The sequence below is a fragment of the Drosophila miranda genome, chromosome 3, assembly GCF_003369915.1.
Source record: "Drosophila miranda strain MSH22 chromosome 3, D.miranda_PacBio2.1, whole genome shotgun sequence".
Classification (NCBI taxonomy): Eukaryota; Metazoa; Arthropoda; class Insecta; order Diptera; family Drosophilidae; genus Drosophila; species Drosophila miranda.
The window spans coordinates 7638982-7660245 of NC_046676.1; the positions used below are offsets into that span (position 1 = coordinate 7638982).

The 21264-nt window shown below is 43.3% G+C and overlaps 2 protein-coding genes across 3 annotated transcripts; one reads left to right on the forward strand and one right to left on the reverse strand.

Annotated features, from left to right (window-relative positions):
* Positions 1–8053: 8053 nt before the first annotated feature.
* Positions 8054–8633, forward strand: LOC108157999. The gene has a single exon (XM_017290142.2). The coding sequence runs from the start codon at positions 8077–8079 to the stop codon at positions 8407–8409; it is 333 nt and encodes a 110-aa protein (XP_017145631.1). The 5' UTR covers positions 8054–8076; the 3' UTR covers positions 8410–8633.
* Positions 8464–21004, reverse strand: LOC108160778 (dopamine N-acetyltransferase). 2 transcript variants are annotated; one of them, XM_017294981.2, is made up of 4 exons: positions 20753–21004; positions 10426–10632; positions 9247–9399; positions 8464–9182 (listed from the first exon to the last, which is right to left on the reverse strand). In XM_017294981.2, exons 2-4 carry the CDS (start codon positions 10591–10593, stop codon positions 8742–8744), a joined length of 762 nt encoding a protein of 253 aa, XP_017150470.1. In that variant the 5' UTR covers positions 10594–10632; positions 20753–21004; the 3' UTR covers positions 8464–8741. The 2 variants fall into 2 exon arrangements, with proteins under 2 accessions (XP_017150470.1, XP_017150469.1); XM_017294980.2 differs by lacking the exon at positions 20753–21004 and adding an exon at positions 11518–12368.
* Positions 21005–21264: the final 260 nt, after the last annotated feature.

Below are 21264 nucleotides of genomic sequence, written 5' to 3' on the forward strand. Positions count from 1 at the left end.
GAAGCGTCCCTCCATTTTTTTTAAACTCCTAAATAATTACTGCTCGACGTCATAATGCAGCGCCACAGGGAATTATATAAACAGCAATCACTTCACTTTCAGCCCACGCAATTTCAATGAGCAGAACCGGGATCTCCAGAATGCGGCGCGTGCAAAACAGCGCGAGGATCGTTTTCAAAGCAACCGCATTATTAGTGTTAGTCCAACTCCCGTCAAGCGTGCGGCACCTATACCGCCCTCAGAGGAGGCGCAGCCACGCCTTACCTATGTCGCACCTCCTAAGGAGAATCGAAAACCAGAGCTGCCTCAGCAGCAGAGGAACCCCACCCGGGACCTTTACATAAAGCGCTTCGTGGATTGGAAGGCTGCCAGGAAGGAACAAACAAAGAACGAGCAAATTGCTCGTCGTGGTCAAAAGATGTTCACATATAAAACCGAAACCCCCAGAAAGAGCAGGAGAACGCTCCGGCATTTGTGCCGCCAAAAAGGCACTCCTTATATGTTTTGGCAAAAAAAACTCAGTGTACGCAGACGGCAGCGGAGAGGAAACAGCCTTTGGCAACCCAATTGCGTACCCAGGGTCATCCATCCAGATTGCGCGCTCAGCCTGCGGCAACCATGGCAAAGCTGCAACATGCAACGTCGCGTCCTCAACCGGTCACTGTGAAGACCCAAACATCAAACATGAAACATCAAACATCAGCAAGGAATGTCCAGCCAGCCACAGTGAAGCCTGCACCTTCACGTGCATTGCCCTTGAAGCCTACAGCAGGCCCAAAGCCCAAGGCAGCAGATTTGGTCGTTGGACCTTCTGCAAATGGGGTTGTTCATTTGCCAAATGTGAGGACGCAACCATTCGAAAAGCCGGCCGTGAGTAAGCCCACCTTAAAAATACCAGCAGTGAAACCAAAGCCCATTCAAGGAGGCGGCGGAGGGGGAGCTGCGGGAAAATTTAAGTCGACCCCAGTAGCAAAAGGGCCGGCAATAAAAAACAAGCTTGCCAGCCAATTGTCGACCAGAATGAAGGCCAAGAGCAACGTCAGCAAGTACGTAGGTCTTCAAAAGAATGTTCGAAATCGGCCGGAGCTGATGAGAGAGTTGGTTGAGGCTGGGACCACTGAACTCCCACTGCCTCCCAATACGCCGCTGGAAGAGAAGATAAGTTTCCCTGCTCTGGCCACATTCACGCAGTGCAAGACGAACAATTGCAGTCAAGAAATGATAGAAGCCTTGGGTGAGATTTCAAATCTGAGTCCAGTGGGTCCAATGAGCAGCCACCGAGATTCGAAAGCGAAGCGGAAATTTGACTTTTCTAGGTACTCTTTGATAAAAACGGCAGCTGAAGAGAGTTTGATCTTGGATCCATATCTGGCTATGGGTAAGTACAACAGGAATAAAATGGAGTAAAATGTAATATTATTGGTTTCCAGATCCAGATGATAAAGAACAAGAAAATTCTACTCTGAAGCCAGCTGCGGAGCAAACCCCTCCTCGCAGGATTTCCAATGAGAAGCCCAACTACTTAAGTCCGTATGTGAGCGTCTCGCGCGGTAAAGTGAACTCTCGCTGTGAGCGTGAGAAGCGAAACAGCATGTATTTGCCCGGTGAGGAGACTCCTGTTGCCAATCGGCGGGCCCTCGAGTCGGTGCTCTACTTTCGCATACAGCTGGAGAATGAGATTCGACGACTGCGAGATATCTGCAGCGAGTGGGAAGCCTATAGCAAGGAGAATGAGGCGCATCTGGTTGAGACGGGCGGCATAGATATGATCAATGTGGCCATTGGACAGACAAATTTGCTCTCTACCAAGAAATTGATGCAGTTCAGCGGTCTGATTGACCGTTGCGAGGCGGGAGCTACGGGCAAGAACCATCGACCCTACGATGGCAGCGAGGAGACGAAACCCGTCCAGGCAGAGGATCTGGAAGGGTGGTGGGACATGCTGCGACTCCAGAGTGAGAATGTTGACAAGCGCTTTGATAACTTGAAGCGATGGAAACAGAACAATTGGCAGGACCAATTGCCGGCCCTTTTGCTACTGCGGTCGACTTAAATTTTCCCGCAGCTCCCCCTCCGCCGCCTCCTTGAATGGGCTTTGGTTTCACTGCTGGTATTTTTAAGGTGGGCTTACTCACGGCCGGCTTTTCGAATGTTTGCGTCCTCACATTTGGCAAATGAACAACCCCATTTGCAGAAGGTCCAACGACCAAATCTGCTGCCTTGGGCTTTGGGCCTGCTGTAGGCTTCAAGGGCAATGCACGTGAAGGTGCAGGCTTCACTGTGGCTGGCTGGACATTCCTTGCTGATGTTTGATGTTTCATGTTTGATGTTTGGGTCTTCACAGTGACCGGTTGAGGACGCGACGTTGCATGTTGCAGCTTTGCCATGGTTGCCGCAGGCTGAGCGCGCAATCTGGATGGATGACCCTGGGTACGCAATTGGGTTGCCAAAGGCTGTTTCCTCTCCGCTGCCGTCTGCGTACACTGAGTTTTTTTTGCCAAAACATATAAGGAGTGCCTTTTTGGCGGCACAAATGCCGGAGCGTTCTCCTGCTCTTTCTGGGGGTTTCGGTTTTATATGTGAACATCTTTTGACCACGACGAGCAATTTGCTCGTTCTTTGTTTGTTCCTTCCTGGCAGCCTTCCAATCCACGAAGCGCTTTATGTAAAGGTCCCGGGTGGGGTTCCTCTGCTGCTGAGGCAGCTCTGGTTTTCGATTCTCCTTAGGAGGTGCGACATAGGTAAGGCGTGGCTGCGCCTCCTCTGAGGGCGGTATAGGTGCCGCACGCTTGACGGGAGTTGGACTAACACTAATAATGCGGTTGCTTTGAAAACGATCCTCGCGCTGTTTTGCACGCGCCGCATTCTGGAGATCCCGGTTCTGCTCATTGAAATTGCGTGGGCTGAAAGTGAAGTGATTGCTGTTTATATAATTCCCTGTGGCGCTGCATTATGACGTCGAGCAGTAATTATTTAGGAGTTTAAAAAAAATGGAGGGACGCTTCTTAAGAATGGCGCCCTTTCAGCGTGCCATACCGATGAAAAAACGAACTTAGCCCACTTAAGCCCCTTTATTTAAACTGGATAACAACTCGAGTTAGACCGCGGAAAATAATACTTATAATAATAATATTTACCTCTTTTTTACCTGGCAAGGAAACTTTTTTTGATAGATTGGGGACTTAGAATTTGTTTAACAATTTAATCTGGTATTTTGTATGCAGTTTTTTTAAAGGTAGTGCTTTTTTTACACAATAATTTTTAGCGGTATATTTTTCAAAATTTTTACTTTGAAAACTCGTGAAAATTCTAAACAAATCCAATAAGAATGACTAGCAAAAGTTGGCTACTATTTTAGAAAAATAATCTATCAATCGGATAAACTTCATGTTCAGCTATAAAGTCCTAGCAAGCTAATAATATCAAATCACAGAACGATTAGCCCATTGTATGCCAAAGGGGTATTTTAATATTGCACCGAAAATAGTGAAAATCGTGGATATAGTGGGTTTTTTTTTGTGAGTAAAAGAAGGAATAGGAGGTATCTACAATGACTGTTTAAATAGAGGGGTCTTAAGTGGGTATATGTGGCATATTTCAGACCGTATATTTTATCGCCAAGTCACTTAGTACACTAATTTTCTTGCCACAATGTCTGGCTCACACACCTTGCAAAATATAAAAATACTTTCCATAGTATTTTCCAGTATATTAAGGTTATGCACTCACCCTCTTGGCCAATGCCCCAATGTAGAAGTCGTGTAAAAATGCAATTTAGAGCCACATCGATTATTAATGCGGGAAATCATCGAAATCTTGATCACTTGCCATCAAAATCTCAATGTTTTCAAAAATATAAAAAAAAGGAATGTAAAAATATGCATAACGGGGGTTTTTCACACTGGCGCTTCCATGGGGCTTATATGGAAAAGAACGGGCCAACAATTTTGAAAAGTACACATATTCCCCTTTATAAAAATGATTTTAATATATAGCAAATGGGTAGTTACCATGTAAAGAAATAAACTTAGTGGAAATTGTTGACATTTTTTATTGAAACCCTATTTTATAAACAATGCCAATAAAGATGGTACTTAAAATTAGCCACTTTTATATAAAATTGATTAGATTATCGGTTAAAAATATGTGTTCAGTGCTGATAGTCGTTGCTAGCTAGTATTCAACCGAAAGCAATTTGATTCAGCTTGAATACAAATAATACCTCAGTATATTTTCGGCATATTTTTAAATTTGTGACGTAGTTTCGGTTTTCTGAGTGTCTGTTTACCATTGCACGTATGAAAATAAAAGTGAATAATAAAAGTAAGCAAAATCACTGGTATGGCGCGTACCTAAAATTGTTTGCGGAAGGAAAAAATTAACATATTTCAAGACGTTCGCTGATAGTTTTAATCAAAAATACATTTTCCGAAGCTTCTGGGGGTGCCTCACACGCCTACGAAGACGGCGCGAAGAAATTCCCAAAGCTTCATCAATTTAGTCGAAAAACCTGGAATTTACTGCATGGCGTTCCGGAATAACTCTTAAAACGGCTCTTGGAACTCCGTCTGGACCCTGAGAAGCATGGCAAGCATAGGAAAGACAAGGATGGCCACGGAGAAGGCGACGGGAGTTAAAATTCGCATGGAAACGCTGAAAAAAAGGGAAGGAGAAGCTAAATCCGCCATGCGGGTAGGAGTAAAGATGGCGGCAAAAAAGGCTCCGCAGCTTTTGGCTTCTAAACTGCTGTGCAAGAAACCAAACTTGTCGACGAACGTGTCGACAAACATGTCCACGAACACGACAACAAGCATGACATCAAACATTTCTACGACGAAAGAGAGAGAGAAGACTGACGCGGTTTGTGTGGCTTCCGTGAGTACGAAAAACGGAAGTAACCGCAAAATCATCGTTAACAAGTATTATGAGGGGCATAAAGGCCCATACATTGTTTGTATCGACAAAATGAGTGCGAATAATGCCAGAATTGCTATAAACCAGTTTGATCTATCCGATCTGCTGCTGAAACAGGGCATTAGCGATATCGGGGAGGTTGCTAGAATGGGCTATGGCAGGTGCAAGATTGTGTGCGGGTCGGCGGAATGTGCAAACGGGCTAGTGGAAAACAGTGTTTTCGCTGCTCAAGGGTACTCAACCCGAATCTTTAGGCACTTCGTCCAAAAAGCAGGGTTAATTTTCTAATTCTTTTATTTATTATTTTTTTGCTGTTAGTGTGACCGCGGACTTATCGATAAAATATACGGTCCGACCCTCAGAATTATACCGAAACATACCGCCTCATTTTCAAAATATACCGTAAATATACTGACGAATTCAAGTTCTATTATTCATATTCCTGGTTTTTGATTTTCCGTTGAATATTACTAGCTATATAGAACATTTAGCCATGCCCACATAACTATATCCGATTAATTAAACTATTCTCAACTTGACTGGCTTATTTTAAATACTTGCTTTTATTGAATTTTGCGTAAAAAGAGGTTTTAGCGAAATAAGTCAAACAAAAAACAAGTAGCGAAATAGGTCAATCAAAACAAACGAAAAAGGAAATTCGTTCATATTGCTCAATTTTGATATTCCATTGAATAATGCTGACTAATTAAATTTCTCAGCAATGCCCACATAGTTTTATTCCATTGATGAATCAATTTTCTGCAAGATTGGTTAGTTTTTAATCCTTGCTTTTATTGTATTTATTGTAAAAAAAGGTTTAATCGAAAAAGTTCAACAAAAAAGAGTCGCTATATTGCGTGTAAGCCGTATATACCCTATTTTGTTAATTTTATATGAAAGTATAAATATTGATATGAAGATAAAACGTAACTAATAAAACCTTTTCTCAAATTGACATTTCTTAGACATCTTCATGTATATGATGAGTGTTTTGTATATATATCTCGATCCTGGTACCTATTCTTGGTCTCTGCAAGAAGACAATAAGCTTTAAAATATCGTTGAAATAATGAAAATTGTATTAAAAAATATTGAATTATATTAAAATATATTGAAAATAAATTGTTTATGCCTGGGATGACAAACATATTCACAATTCTATAACATCCATTTCCCCCAGGGTATGTGTGCATGGAATGGGACTCATTGTTCTGAACCGGTTATGACGACTAACTCTTGGTTAATCTTTCTTCCGTCGAATATTCTCAGCTATATAGATCTCTTATTTTTGCCCAGATAATTTTATATGATTGTTGAAACAATTTTGATCAAGATTAATTATTTTTAAGTACCTGCATGTTTTTTGTTTTGACAAAAACACGATTTCAACAAAAATGTTCAATAGTCGCAGGTTGTGACGTCAATGTTGCTGGTATTTGCAGACTCTTTGTTGTCAACCAGGGTATGGGCGTTTGTATACCCTATTTCGTGAATATTATATAAAGATACTGTTTTCCAAGCTGCTTTCAAATGTAATTAGTAAAGACCTTGTCTTAGATTGCATTTTTTTGGTCTATTCATGCATTCGATTAGGTGTTTGTATATAAAACCTGATCCCTGTAGCGATTCTTTTTCTCTGTAAGAAGACCACTAATTGCAAAATATCGTTTAAAATAGATACTGACTTGTTTCTGCATTAATTAGAGCATGGGATGAAACACATTTCCCCAATTCTATAACATCCATTTTCCCCAGGGTATGTGTGCATGGAATTAGCAACATGTTTGTGTATGGAATGGGACTCATTGTTGTCAATCGGGTAAAAGAGGTCCTTACCCGATTCAAGTTCGGCTATCGATACTATCGACTGGTTACGAGTGGTGCGCGCCAAATCTAACTTTTTTGAATGCGAGCGACAAGGATTTAAATGTTGTCAACCGGGCCATTACCGATTCAACAAATACGACGATACCCTCAATTTTGATCTTCCGTCTAATATCAGCTATATGGAAGATTTAGCCATGCCCACATAATTCTATACGATTGATGAATCTATTTTCTACTTGATTGGCTTAATTTTAACACTTGCTTTTATTGGATTTCTATATAACGTTAAAAATGAAATCTAGTAGTTTGTCAGAGTTTTTTTACAGTCCAAAGATTGTTTAACAGGGCCATGTTAGCCAATTTCAAGCGCTGATATTATCGCATTTTGCAACACCTTTCAACTGTCAGCGGTTTTTCAAAATTAGTTTAATTTCATTTGATATATTGATATTGTATCATAATATATTTAAAATCGCCAGATAAGGACAGCTTTTAATTCATGCTGGAACGACATTTCGACGGATCAACAGATCCTTTAAAAGTGGACAAGATGGACAGTAACAGATTGGAGTACCTGGGCAAAGCCCTTGCACCAAAAGTGTCAGAGATTATGATATATGTATGTATGCTGCAAACCTTCAACCACAAGAGGATCTTCGGCGGTACCCTGTACATTTTTTGGCTCGTGTAGTTGGGGCAATGATTTAATTAACCACTCCCAACACATTGCACAGATTGATGTCATGGCTTCAACGAACATTTACAAACATTATTATTTTCCGCGGTTTAACTCAAAAAAGAATATAATTAATTTAAATTACAAAGCTCGGTCCTTGAACTCTTACAATGCTAAGCTTACCTGCCTCAGACTCAGGTAAATTCCACCTGTAGCCTTCCTTCTGATCGCCTTCGGCATCGTTGGTGCTTTCCTTGTTTTCACTTCCGTGAAGTAAGCTCTCCGAGCATTTTGGTTAATATATTTGTATAATTCACCCCATTTCTTATGAAGACACTCATTGGATCGCCTGGCCCGAAATCCTTACAATGAATCACGTCAGCAAAGGTGCAGAAATCAGCTGTCCTTTGTATATGTAGTTTAGCTAAATTACTTGGCAGAGTAGTTAGACACACTAGTTGTTTGATTTTAGTTCAAGGCAATGCCGGTTCTGCTCTTGTTTAATTATTTTGGCGAATATTAAACAACTTCATCGGCCTTCGTATGGATTTGCAAACTGTGCAAACAATCTAGGCGCCTACTTAAGCGCTATCGCTGGGCTTTTGGAGACATATCGAAGTCAAGCATCGACAAGACTTGTGTCTCTTTCCAATCTCAACATGAAGCTAATCTCGCTGAACTGCATTATGATCCTGGTGGTTCTTTGCTGCCTGGATGAATCAAAATCCCAGACCAACTCCTCGTCTAGTTCGCCAAGTTCGAGCACCAGCAACAGTGGAAACGCCAAGAATGTAGTAGTCTCCAATTTGAAGTACACGGCTGTCAGGAGGATCCGGGTCGGCAGCAGCACCTCCAGCACTGCGACCACCCGGAGTGCCTCAGTGCGCAACAAGAACCTGAGGGCCAAGCGGGCCCAGGCCAAGCGTACCCAGGCCAAGCGTAGTCAGGCTAGGCGCTCCAAGGCTCTGAACGGCCGCAGGACCAGGGGCTAAGCTAAGCTGAGGGAGTGGATCCGATCCCATTCCGCTCTATGGCCATGTTATCTATTCAGCTAAAAGTCAATCTTTTATTTTGAGTTCATTCTAAACACAAAAAACACTTAAGTTTATCGACAGACGAATTAAATTAGATAAATACGTAACTTGTACTGTTTGTTTATGCTATTTTGAATTGAAAGTAGAGACATTTGAGATGGAACTACCTGGAACCCGCCACCGAACTACAAACTAAAGAATCACATAGTACAAAATCGAACGCCATCGACGAGGGAGGACCAGTACCAGCACCAGAACCAGAACCAGTCCGGACCAGCTGCTGGTTTCATCTACAGCTTGGTCTTTGTCGCCTGCTTGTCATCCAGATCCAGCTCCTTGGCCATAATACGCATTCCGACATGCGGATGGGCTGGCTTGAAGACAACCTTTCCATTCGGCTGGTACTCGGAGAACTGCATGCTGAACACCTCGTGGAAGCCCAACTTCTCCATTACCCGGGCCGAGTAGTGGCTCGAGCAGAGCACATGGTAAACATTAATCCCATTCTCCCGCATATACTCGTACGCCCGCTCCGTGAGACGGCCGGCAATGCCCAGGCCGCGGTAATTGGTGTCCACAGAGAGAATTTTGCCATCCAGGATCAGCTCCTCGTTGGGATAGTAGTCGAATATATTGAATTTCTCCTCAACATAGTCCATGAGGGAGAGGATCTTCTTGAATTTGGGATGATCGCAAGAATCGGCTGCCTTTTCAGGGACTTCGTCGGGAGACTGCATGGAAAATATGAAATATCTCATTAGCATAGACTCTCCCTAGACATAGACTTCTACGTACCGGGCGTCGCATCAAGCCGTTCAAGAATATCCCAATAATATCGCCACTTTTGTTAACTGCCTTGTAGGAGCAGTTATCGGTCAAGGGCTTCAGGGAGTACTTCTCCAGCTCCTTACACTCCCCGAGATCAAGAAAAGTATTCAGCGGCTCGTCCTGAGATGAGAAGGTATGGAGATATGTAAGTTTGGAACAAAGGCAAGTAAACACAAACTGATGTGTGTCCTATTTAGGGACCCCAACAATCATACATTTAGCGATCTTTAAGGAGACATTAAACGGCTGAACAAATTACCGCCATTATTGTGTGACACGATAATGGAATTGGGCAGCAATTGAAGTGATTCGTGCACGCTTTCGATGTCTTATAATTTATAGAGACAGTACGTTGATAGGGAACGGAACGGAACTGCATTTGCATAAAATCATTTTAAGCGGGGTCGGGTCAGGTCGGGTGGCAAGTGGCGCGTGTAATGAATAATTTGCATAACTATTTATATAAATATGGGCTTTGGCCATTCATTGGGGAGGAGTGGAGTGTATTGGTGTGGAGCCGGCGTTGAAAGTTTTGATTAGAATTGAGGCGGTAGGCGGTAGGCGGTAGCATTCTCATTGGCCGGCGCTGGCCTTTTCGAACGAACTGAAGTGGAATGGAACCTGAATAAGTCAAGATCAACTCTGGCATATTGATTTCAGTGACGACAAAGTCGTGATGCAAAACCAGCTGAAAGTTAGCCCTGACATGGATCATGTCCGCACCGCGACAGCCGAATAATCCGACAATCCGATCCCATTCCCAAAGGATAGGACAGGTGCTGGTGGTACTCGTATCTTAATGAATGCAACGATTTTTTAGTGTGCGAATTTCGAGTTGAATTAAATCGAATTAAGACGATCGGTCGGACGGACAGGCACGTGGTAGTGCTAATTAAAATTCTTTGGAAACGCTATTCAAATTGGGTTTTGTTTTACTTATATTCTGTTCGTTCTCTCAACTCAACCGAGTACTTGGCTGAGTTCGGAGTCGGACATAATGGGTGAAATAAATTCACAAATCCCAAATCAGTGAACCAGGTGTTCAGCTTGATTGGCTTCGATGATATGCAAACCGAATTCCCCAACGAGTACGAGTACATGTAGCCCCCCTAATTGTGGGAACAAGCGAAAATACAACGGTCTTACCTTGAAGAAAAACGTCTTGAGCATGGCGATCACAGCCTCGGCGTCTTCGGGCTGCACCAGCTCGATGGTATAGGGGCAGTCGTCCTTGTCGACGACTGCTGATGGGGTGGGTGTGGGAGTGGGGGTGCTCGACGACGCCTTCCCAGACACATTAAGCACGTCCTCCATTTTCTGTGTCAGACGAGCGATGGGATACAAGTCGTTCAGCTGCAAGTGTGTGAGAAGCAGACAAAACAAATCGTTTAGATCCGTTGTGGGTTCGGTTCGTATGGGGACGTGGACGTGGAAAAATAGAAAACAAACGACCGTACGGACTGTACGTATAGCTAACATGATAATTTATGGCTCTTAGATGAAAGGCATTTTAATTTGTTGTGTATATTTTGTAGCACATGTGTGGCGGCGACTGCCGCATCGCTGGGGTTAGCTTTTCGCTTTTCACTTGCATTTCCATTTTCAATATTCCATGGCCGAAATATTTCAAAGTCTGCTTTCATGTACGCCTCTGACAGACCCCATAAATTATAGACCAAAACTAAGGGTTTTCTTCTGCCAAATAACGACTGCACACGAAATCTCATAATTTTAATAGAGTGGGAAAACAGCAAACAACTTTGTCCCCATCACATCATATCATGCGAGTTTTGATAAGATGAGATAAGATGTGCATAGAGAGGTATTGGGTTCTAAATTGCCTCTTTTGATATAAGATCAAAGAATAATATAAATCGATTTTCACCCCTAAGACACGATATACACTTCAACAAAGAACTATAAATCGCTGCTCATCAACCGATGGGTGGTTAAACACAATAATTTCCCCGCACAAAAAATCCAGCAAATATTTCGAAAATGTTCTGTTGCCGAATCACAGAGTATTGGCCCCCAGGAAGGAATGCCATCGTACGTATTGTTTACACTCACTTAACCATTTGCGTTGGCCCGGCAGAATCCGCATATCTATTGTTGGGTGCAGCACTTAGTATTAATAGACCTTTTGCCACTAGATTGTGGGAACGGGAAGACCCACCCACGCGGAGGGGTATCGGGATCGATACCGGGATGCTCGGGACCTCTGGTTTCCACACTTACCCCACATCTGGAATCGAGCATGATGCGCTGGTTGGGCATAAGCGACTGATCTGGCATGTTTTGGACCTCCATGTTGAGCAGGCAGGTTCGGGGTCTGGTGCAAGGTCTGGGTCTGGGTTTGTTTTGCTTTTATGATTTTGTTTATTGCAAAAAAGCGATAATTTTGTCTGGTTTTTTTTTTCGTTTCTTCTTTGGAAATGGGAAAATATATAGCGAAATTTTCCCTTGTTCTGCTTTTTGCTCTGTTCTTGAAACTTTTTGCTGGCGCGCGCTTTTTGCGACGGTTTTGTTTATTTATTCCGCAGCTGGATCTTTATTTATATTGGTTTCGTTTCTGTTTGATTTTTAATTTTACTTTGCTTTGTTAAACAGTAAAGTAAGCAGTAAGCAGACACCGATATGCACAGACACACGCGCTGGATAAACGATGAATGAAATTTAATATACTCGTATTAAACAAAGTAATTTAAGGCAGGATAAACTGGGAGCTGGCTGGGAGCACGAGCACTATATCTGCGTTCCCAAAAGCGGTTTCGGTATCTTCGAACTGGTGGTGTATCCTTGCTTGCAGCTAAGTTGCCTGAGAGCCAGCAGTGACTGCCAAACAGTGGGGTTGCCCTGCACTTTATATAGTCCCCTATCCGATCCGATCCGATGCGATGCGATCCGATCCGACACGCAGCGTGAACCGAGCCGAGCGGTACGTGAACTCAGGCAACAACAACTCGAACTCAAATCGTGGCGCGGCGAGAGGAAATATCAATCTTACAGAGCTCGACATCGACATCGAGAACGACGTCTGGTCTGGTGTGGTCTGGCCGGGCCTGGTCTGTACCGTTCCGTTCCGTTGTTGCTGCCGTTCGCAACTGAGAGACCTGGCCAGAACGCTCGAGCATACGCTTTGCTGGGCTTCATATGGGATATGCCAGTGCGCAGTCGGTCCGATCGTGGATCGATAGATGTGCCTCAGCTCTCTTTCGTACGTACATACATTCGGGGAGAGGCACGGCACGGCCCTGGGGTTCGGTTCGGTATGGATCTCTCTCTCTCCCACTCTTTGAGCAAAGAAAGCAGAAAGCAGGCCAAGCCTGAAAACATTGAGGGGGAGGGAGAGCGAGCAGCCAGAGAGCGAAGGAAACGTGATTCGTGACCGGCTTTCTTGGCGAAAAATCGAGTTTTCATCTGTTTCCTGTACTATCCAAGATGGGTCATTCCCCATGCCCCCATGCCACTTCCGTTCCTCCGCTGCTTGGTAAGCTTGCGGTTTGTTAGTTGATTTGGGAACTCGTTTATCGAACTTTTTTCTTGATTTATTGCGGTTTTTTTTCGGATAAGAGCACTCTAAATTCAACAGTAAGATATGTGAACCGACTGGTCCAGTGAATATGTTGATTTCAATGGAACACATGTACGTATGTCTGATCTCAAAAAGATCCAAATTATCTTTACAGCAGATGATATTGATGATGATACTAAACAAGGTCCAGATAATGAATGGAGGTTCCATAAATCGTTGGCTCTCATCAGACAACAATACGCCAATCCATATCTGTTACGTCTGATCGGGGTGTGAATGATTGGCGGTCGGCTGTCCGGCCGGAGCGTGGCTCTCCTCCTCCACCGTTTGTTTACCTTCCGCTCTCGGCAGTCGCAAACAGAGCGAGCGCACGCCGCTGTCTCAATTAATATGCGACAAAGAAAGAAACACAAAGCGATTGTAGAGGGGTCTGGGTGTCCGCTCTCTCCTCTTTGCCCCTCTAGAGTGCGGCAGTGTGGGAGGATGGAATGAATGCTGAGTATTCCACACTCTTCACATTCCCGTGGGCGGGGGGGGGCTCTGTGGCCTGCTCTCGGTTTAGTTTTTTGTTTAATTTGGCGCGCGCTCTACGGCCAATTATCGCCCGAACTCTGCCACGCAAATACCATCCCATTGAAATATTCATATTATTCACTTAATTCATTCCGCGGCGCACTCCCTCCTTTTAATTATTCATAATTCAAGCGAAACCCCGAACTTTTTTCCAGTCTCCCTCCCATTTGCGTAATGATATTAAGGAATATTAATATTGTATTTTGTTTACGGATTTTGCAGGTTGTTCAAGTGCGCACAAACCTTAAAAATTAGTGTCGGTAGCAAAATGCAAATTGTCTCCAAATCTGTTTATCATGCAAAATCAATGGAAATTTTCGTAGGTACATACATATATACTCGTATTATTTGAGAGTTCCATTTCATTCCGTTTGCATTATAAGTAATTAGTCAGAGCCGAGCAGAGGCCCGACCGTGGAACTCGTTTGCGGTTGTTTGTGGTTCCGATCGAATGGCTGTCCGATGTGGAGCACTAAATTTAGCTCGGCTCCGGGTCGTGCCTCTTTTTATTGTTCCTTCGCCAACTCTCCTTTCTTTCCTTTCGCCGCCGGATGACTGTCCCCAGTTGGGTCATTGTCATCGGGCTCGGATCAGATGATTCTGGCTGCAGGTGCAGCTTTTGAACGTATATTTATAAACCGATATTCACATTGTATTGTTCCACAGAATATGGCTTGATAACGATCCGGAACATCAAAAAGTTGCATCCAAAATCTTCCAATCGCCAATCGCGTTTATTTTAAGATATATTTTGGCATTTCCAAGACATTTCCCTTTGCACTTCACGTTTCTGCGTGGTCATGCAGTTAATGATCTTTGCCACCGCTTAAGGAGGGGGAAATAGTGCTGATTGAGCGTTTAATTTGGCTGCCGAAATTGTGCGACTGTGCCAAACGGGTTTCTTAGGGGGGAGGGAGGGGGGAGGAGTGGGGTTGGGCCTGAGACTTTATGATTATGCATACCTCCAGCCGATAACAGACTAATTGACAGTTACAAATGTTTTGCGACACCTTAAGTTATTCAAACACACATGTTTCATGCCAATTATTCGCACACAGCTGGAACAGTTTGTTTTTCCTATGCAAAAAACATTGTACATAGCTCAGACATTCGTGGGGCACCCCTTAAGAATGATTGCTATTCGAAGGAAAAAAACCATTTAAACGTGTGAAAAGACATTCGGCAGCCAGTGTGTCTAGCCTGCCGTATGCACGAGTGATACTCTAGTGCGTTTAATGACTTCTGATTGCACTTCTGACTGTCCCTGTCCCTGTCCCACGTCGTCGCCTCGATGCGGTTCTGTTTGCATACGGATAATTAAAATCGCATTAACGCCGTTTAAGTGGGCACGGCGCCGATCAAGCCCCGCGATTGCTGGCAATTTGTAAATGAATGTACAATCAAAATGATTAAATCACTTTGCTAAACGCGCCACTCTCCACTGACTTGTCGAAAGCAATCAAAATCTTTTGATTTCTTCCGTTAAGCTGCAATTTCTTGAATACTGCGGAATGACAATTTTTTAATGCTGAAAATAATGCATTTCCCTTCCCTAATGGTACACCAAAAAAATATTAATAAGATGAATAATAGTAGGAGTATTTTGAAAGTGTCCACAGGCTCTTTTAAATTTTTGTGGAAAAGCCACAAGAGAGCGCTCTCTCGTATGTGCCTTGTGGCGGCCTGTAGGTCCTTCTTTTCCAACTTATATTGTCTTTGATATATCCCTATATGTACGTACACTACCCCACAGGATATCTGTGCGATATGCAAGGATATCAAAAGGTTGGACCTTCTAAAAGTCAGTCTTCGCTTGCTATTACAATAAGAACAGATGTTCTTAACAAAAGTCCATTTAAACGAAAACTTTTCTTGAGAATGTCCTGCATTGCTGGTTTGTATTTTACACAAAAATTATTTCTACCTTTTGTAAATTTAATATTAGGAATATTGGAACGGAAACAGAATTTCTGGCGTTATAAAATATGGGCTTTTCGCCAAAATCTCCACAATGCCAAAAACCATTATTTCCATATACTTTTCTCCCGATATTCTTTTCTAATTTATTGAAATTTAACTTATCTAAACAATTGACAAATAATTTAATTAGCTTTATCACTTAAAACCTATTCAAATCTGGAATACTTAATTGATTTTCTTTGCTATTATATCCTATTAGAAAGATGACTCCTGACTCCTGGCCTACGGCCAAGCCGCGTTCGTTGGCCTTGAAATCACCGCCCCAAAGAAAATTGGCCCAATCATGATTAACGGTATATCTTTGTGACTTTTATTACAACAGAATTTGGTAGCTTAACGACAGTAAACGCCGATTTACAACAAAAGAAACCAGGGAAGGCGTTTTATAAATGAAAAAACTTGCAAAATGATCACTGAAAATTTCATATATATATGAGGAAATGTTATGCAGATGGTCCTAACCAATTTCCAGAGTTGTGCAATTTTGTACACCAACGTCGAATATCAACTCTGTTTTTGGTAACGTTAGATCAGGTATCGTTTATTATTTATTATTACTAATAATTACTATTCAAAGAGAATACATTTCTTTCTTTAACTGCACTTTTTTTCGTTATATTTTTAACAATTTTTCGTACCAATGAAAAGTAAAGCCAGAATGAAAATGGAATGTACATTTTTTTTTTAGAAATTTGTGGAACAACTTTTAACGTGAATCGTCTTTGGAAAGCATAATTATAAGAAATGATATGACAATTGGTGAGCTTCCAATAAATGTAGAAAATAATCTGGGAACATAATTATATGGACTTTGAATTTGTTGGCCTCTCCATGGAAATGGCCATATACTGCTATGTGGTTTAACCTTTGCGTTTACTCGTCACTTTAAATGGAATATTGATCAAGGCCCCGTGCAGTCGAATCGGCTAACAATATTGATTGCTTAATTACCTATCCATATGACAATTATTTAAAGAAAATTCCAACCGGATTAAGGACTGCTTTGGCTAGTAGGCGTAGCCTCAATCAATTTGAATGCTAACTAAGCGCCGAACATATTTTTTTTTACATTGTAAGAGGTTGCATGGCAAACATTCAAGTGTACCGACTGCAGTATACCCTCCTCTTAAGCTGTTGTACCCGAAAGCCACTCCTTACATAACGGAACCCACCTCCTTAGCATTGATGGGCTCCAAAATGTACCAAAATATTGGGAATATACTCGTAATTAAACGTTCAATCTGCTTGCACTTTGCCACAGGCCCAGGCGCAACGAATGTCTGGGCTCTGTGACTGGCAATTAGCCCTGGCTGTCATATAAATCACAAATTGTTTGCATTTGCATGTGCCATAAATCTTAGCAAGTGCTCCACGCTTCATGCGCTCAGATCACAATCGAACGAAATGTTCAGGGGGCTCGGGGACGGGACCATTGCAAGTTTTCGTCATAAATTTTGAAAGTTTGTCGCCAGCTTTTCCGACAATTCCACAAAAGCGGAATTGATTTCCGTCGGCCCCTTGGAGAAGTGGTGGCCCTCGGCCAGAGCCAGAGCCAGAGCCAGAGCCGAGCCAGAGCTGAGCCAAAGCCTGGCTAGATCTAGACAAGTGGCCCGAACCGAACGTGACTTGAAACTGAAAGCCCATGTCGGATATGCAAGTGCGATGGGTGTGACCCCCGAGGGAGAGACGCGGAGGTGACATTGAAAGTTTTTCCAGCTTAATAAAGTTCCAAAGCCGCTGCTTCTAATTGAATTAGCCGCTCCACCCAGCCACCTCCATGGCTGCCAAAGTCTGGGGCAGCTCCGGCTTTATACTGTGTGCGAATTTACAATACGTCCGCTTTTGTGGGTGTTTCGCTGGCTATGATTATCGCAGCACAAGCTCCAGGTGTCACCGGATTTGGGATTAACTAAGGGGTGGTAGCTATAATATAGTATATAATAAAAGATATAATAGAGGATGCTAAATGGAACAAATGGAAGCTCAAGCTGCTAGCATCTCGAGATGTTGCATATATTAAGTACGGTACCCAGTAGTCCAGCACTTGATATTCGTTCTTTGTGTTAGCTAATGTTCCTTTCTAAAGACATTAAAATGCTTTTATCGCATCGAGATGCACGTGTGGCAAACGGCAAGCAAAAAAACAATGGGTTCTAAAGAATAAAACAGAACAGAACAGCACCGAACAGTACTGAACAGTGAATAAACCCCGAAACCAATTATTTACAAGTGTCTGCCTGTCACACAGGTATGTCTCCCTCTCCCTCTCTCTCTCTCTCTCTCTCTCTCTCTCTCCCTCTCGTTTGAGCTTCGAGTGTCTGAGCAGCAGCAGTTCCAATTCAATGCAAATTGCCCATTTATCATATATCATTTATATCATTTGTAATATAATATTCATATGATATTCCAGATGATTAGCTGTGGGGGCCACATGTACACATTTGGCATGGATGTGCATTTCATCTCCGTTTAATTTCATCTCATTTCCATGAGGTGGAGAGGGAGGCGACTAGTGCATCAGTAATTTACCCATTTGGGTGGCCGCGGCCGTAAATTGCATTTTCCTCATTTCGCTCAACGTTGGGCAAACTTCATTTAAATTCATCGCTGGCACAGGCAATTTGCTTCATTTGGATTCCATTCCCCATTTGCATTTAGTGGCTGGCCCAAGGGAACGGAAGTACGCCCGGAGGCTGCCTTTCTGTTGCCCATTTGCCATGCAACAGGACGAATTCAATCTGAGCGAGGGATGAATGGGGATTCAGAGGCAAAAACTGCTGCCAAGCAGAGATAATTCGCGCCATTCGTGTGGCAGGGACAGGGACAGGGACAGAGAATCTGTTGTTGCAGCAGCATGGAACAATAAACTTCAGCATCAGCTAATCCGGATAGACGACAGTCGACAGCCGACACATTGCGCATTCGCCGTGTGGTACAGCCAGTGCAGATTGTTGGCAGGAAGCCAACAAAAGCGCACAGCCAGGCAAGCGTGCAATAGCGAGCATCATTATCATCATCATCATCAGAGGAGGAGGAACAGGATGAGGATGATGGGTAGGAGCATCATCAGCACCAGCATCCGCTTGGCTGCCTGCTGCCTGCTGCCTGCAGCAACAGAAAAGCTTGCAACAATGACAGCAACAAGCTGAAACTCTGACAATGTTGACGCCATTCTGCTGTTTGTCTTTCCTCTTGTAATAAAATGGGATCCGGCTGGCTGGCTGGCTGGCTGGCTGGCTGCTGCTTGCTGGTGACAGTGTGCTAATGGCAATGGGATCTGCCCAGTCCACAGAGACGCCTCCCCTCAAAATGTTTTAAATAGTAGATACTTCACAAGTTTCAACGACTCTGTGCTTGTGCTTATGCTCTTGCTCCTCGTTCACAACATAATCATCGCCTTTCCGTGCCCTTAAGCATTGCAAAATGGCTTTACAAGTCACGTCGTAGTCAGGATGCTTTGTCAGTCGTCTGGGATTGCCCTCGAAGGCGTCCGCCTGCCGTTTGTTGTCAGCATTTTGTCGACTCCTGTTGACAGATTGATTTTGATGTGTTTTCGTTGCTGCGAGCACTCTTATTGTGAAGATTCCCAGCCCTGAGGGCACTCGAGACGGGGGCTGAAGTTGTCCTTTTCTCGAGGCCCTTACTCTGATTTAAGAGGCAACAAACATTTTAGCCTAATTGGTTGAGTCTTTAAGCACTTGGTCCGAGCTGAATAATTGACAAAGGCATTGGATGTGAATGGAACAGGATAGGACAGGAAAGTACACTGGCCTTCCTACGGCCTTCCTATGAGCAGAATCTGTGCAGAGTCCCACATGCCCCTGCGTGCACTTTCATTAATTTAATTGGATGAGAAATGGCTTTCCATAGCTCACACACACAGAACTCAATGCCACAATAGGGAAATGAAATGAAAAAAAACTTTACTGCAGAGTTACAATCAGAGAGAAAGAGAAAATCCTTCCCTTGGGATGGGGATGGGACGCCAGCACGGGAGCCAGATTTGGTTGAATTCACTCTGGGCCACATTTCATTTACGAGTACCAGCTGCGGCCCCTGCTCCGTTGGGTCATTTACGTAAATCCAATTAACTGGGATGAGGCAGGGAATAAGGATAAGGATGGGGCAGGGCAACGGGAACGGGAACGAGAACGGCAACTGGCATCAGGCAGCTTTATTGGAGCGTACTGGTATTAAGAGGCAGCCAAACACAAACAAACCTGCGCGGCAGGGACATCAAATGGAATGAAATCCAATCAAATCGATACAAAAAAATACTCGGTGTAGGAATGCCATGCGGTGGGAGGGCGGTCTGGAAGGTAGATGGTAGATGCCCTCGGAATCCCTGATAGATGCCAGGAATTTCGTCTTTACTCTCGTGAAACATTGCCTGCGGCGTTGCTCATACGTAACGTTGCCCCCAAATCAATTGAAATAAACTGGATACATGTGTATATATGCACATACATACATATGTGTCTGTTTGTCCTCGCGAGGATGTGCGTGTGTGTGCCTAGGGGGTGGAGAGAAGAACTTGTTTTCCACATATTTGTTCTATTTCTTAACCTACTTGTGGGGGCTTGTGGAAAGGCTTTGATTTTGCTCTTGTGCAGTTTTCCTGACTTCCCTCCCCAACCCGCCCCCTTTTTGTGTGCCATTTATTGGTCTGTTTGGCAGTGCCAGCCAGGGAAAATTGGTCAATTGTCACGACCCGAAGCAGCCGGCTATGGGATGGCGGCCCATTAAAGTCTGTTTAAAGTTACACGCAACAGTGGCCCTAACAAGGGGTTAACACTATCCAAATCGATTCGGAATACACACAAAATAAAACAAATAGCTGTTACGAAACATATTCCTTCGCAAGTTAAGATACAGTTCTTATCGTCTGAAGTGTACTCAAACTCTGTCACGTCAACAATTGATGAAACCATAGATCTTTTGAGTAGAATTTCCACTCAAGAATTTATTTACTGATTAGCTAAATTAATATTTTAAAAATTTATTCTCCTGCATATATAAATTCATATGTGATGTACATTTGTATATATGTATGTTGTGTAGTTGGACAATTTGTAAGATTTAATTTGGTCGCTTGCCAAAAAGTCGGGTCATTTGGCGGCTTTATGCGCTTAAATATTTGTGTGTTGCTTTTAATTAAGACGTGTGCGCCCTGCTCTGTTCGGAAACACTACAGAACTACCATTTCCGTACTATACTATAAATATAGTTTTATTGTATTTTTTACCTATATTATTTTCTCAGAGAGGCGGAGGCAGAAGTTGAAATGAAAAACATTTGGCGGCAAAGTAAATGTCAGAGAGAAAACTCGGCCAGGCCACTACATCGATGTTCTATAATTAAAATATATTTAAACATATAACTTACGCGTGAAATTGGCTAATAAATGAACCGTAGCGTAGTATGCCGCCTCCTTAGGCCAAGTTCTCCTTCGGTTTTCGGTTGTGTTGTGGCCTGCGGTGTTGGTGGATGTCTTTTTGTTTTTTGGGGTTCGTTCTGTTCCGTCCGTTGGCACGTATTTACCACGAGGCACGGTTTCCAACTGAGGCAGAATGGTTGTAAACAAACCAATTCAACCCCTCGAGTACTTTGGCGCTTAATTTTGATATTTGTAACACTCAAATGGCAACGGACAACACAACCCCAAAAACTGTGGGGCGGGCGCTGCGTGCAGTAGGAAATTCACTCGGCGGGGCTCACAATCGGAAGAGTGTGTGGTGTGTGTGGGAGGGGGTTTGAATGGGAAGTAAAAGCGTGAGCGAGCTTTTCTGCTTCCACTCGCACTCGAGTTGGAGCATTGCTCGATAACAGCAGCGGATGATAAGAAAGCTGAGCTCTTAAACACACCATGTTCCTCTAATAAAGTACATACTCGTCTT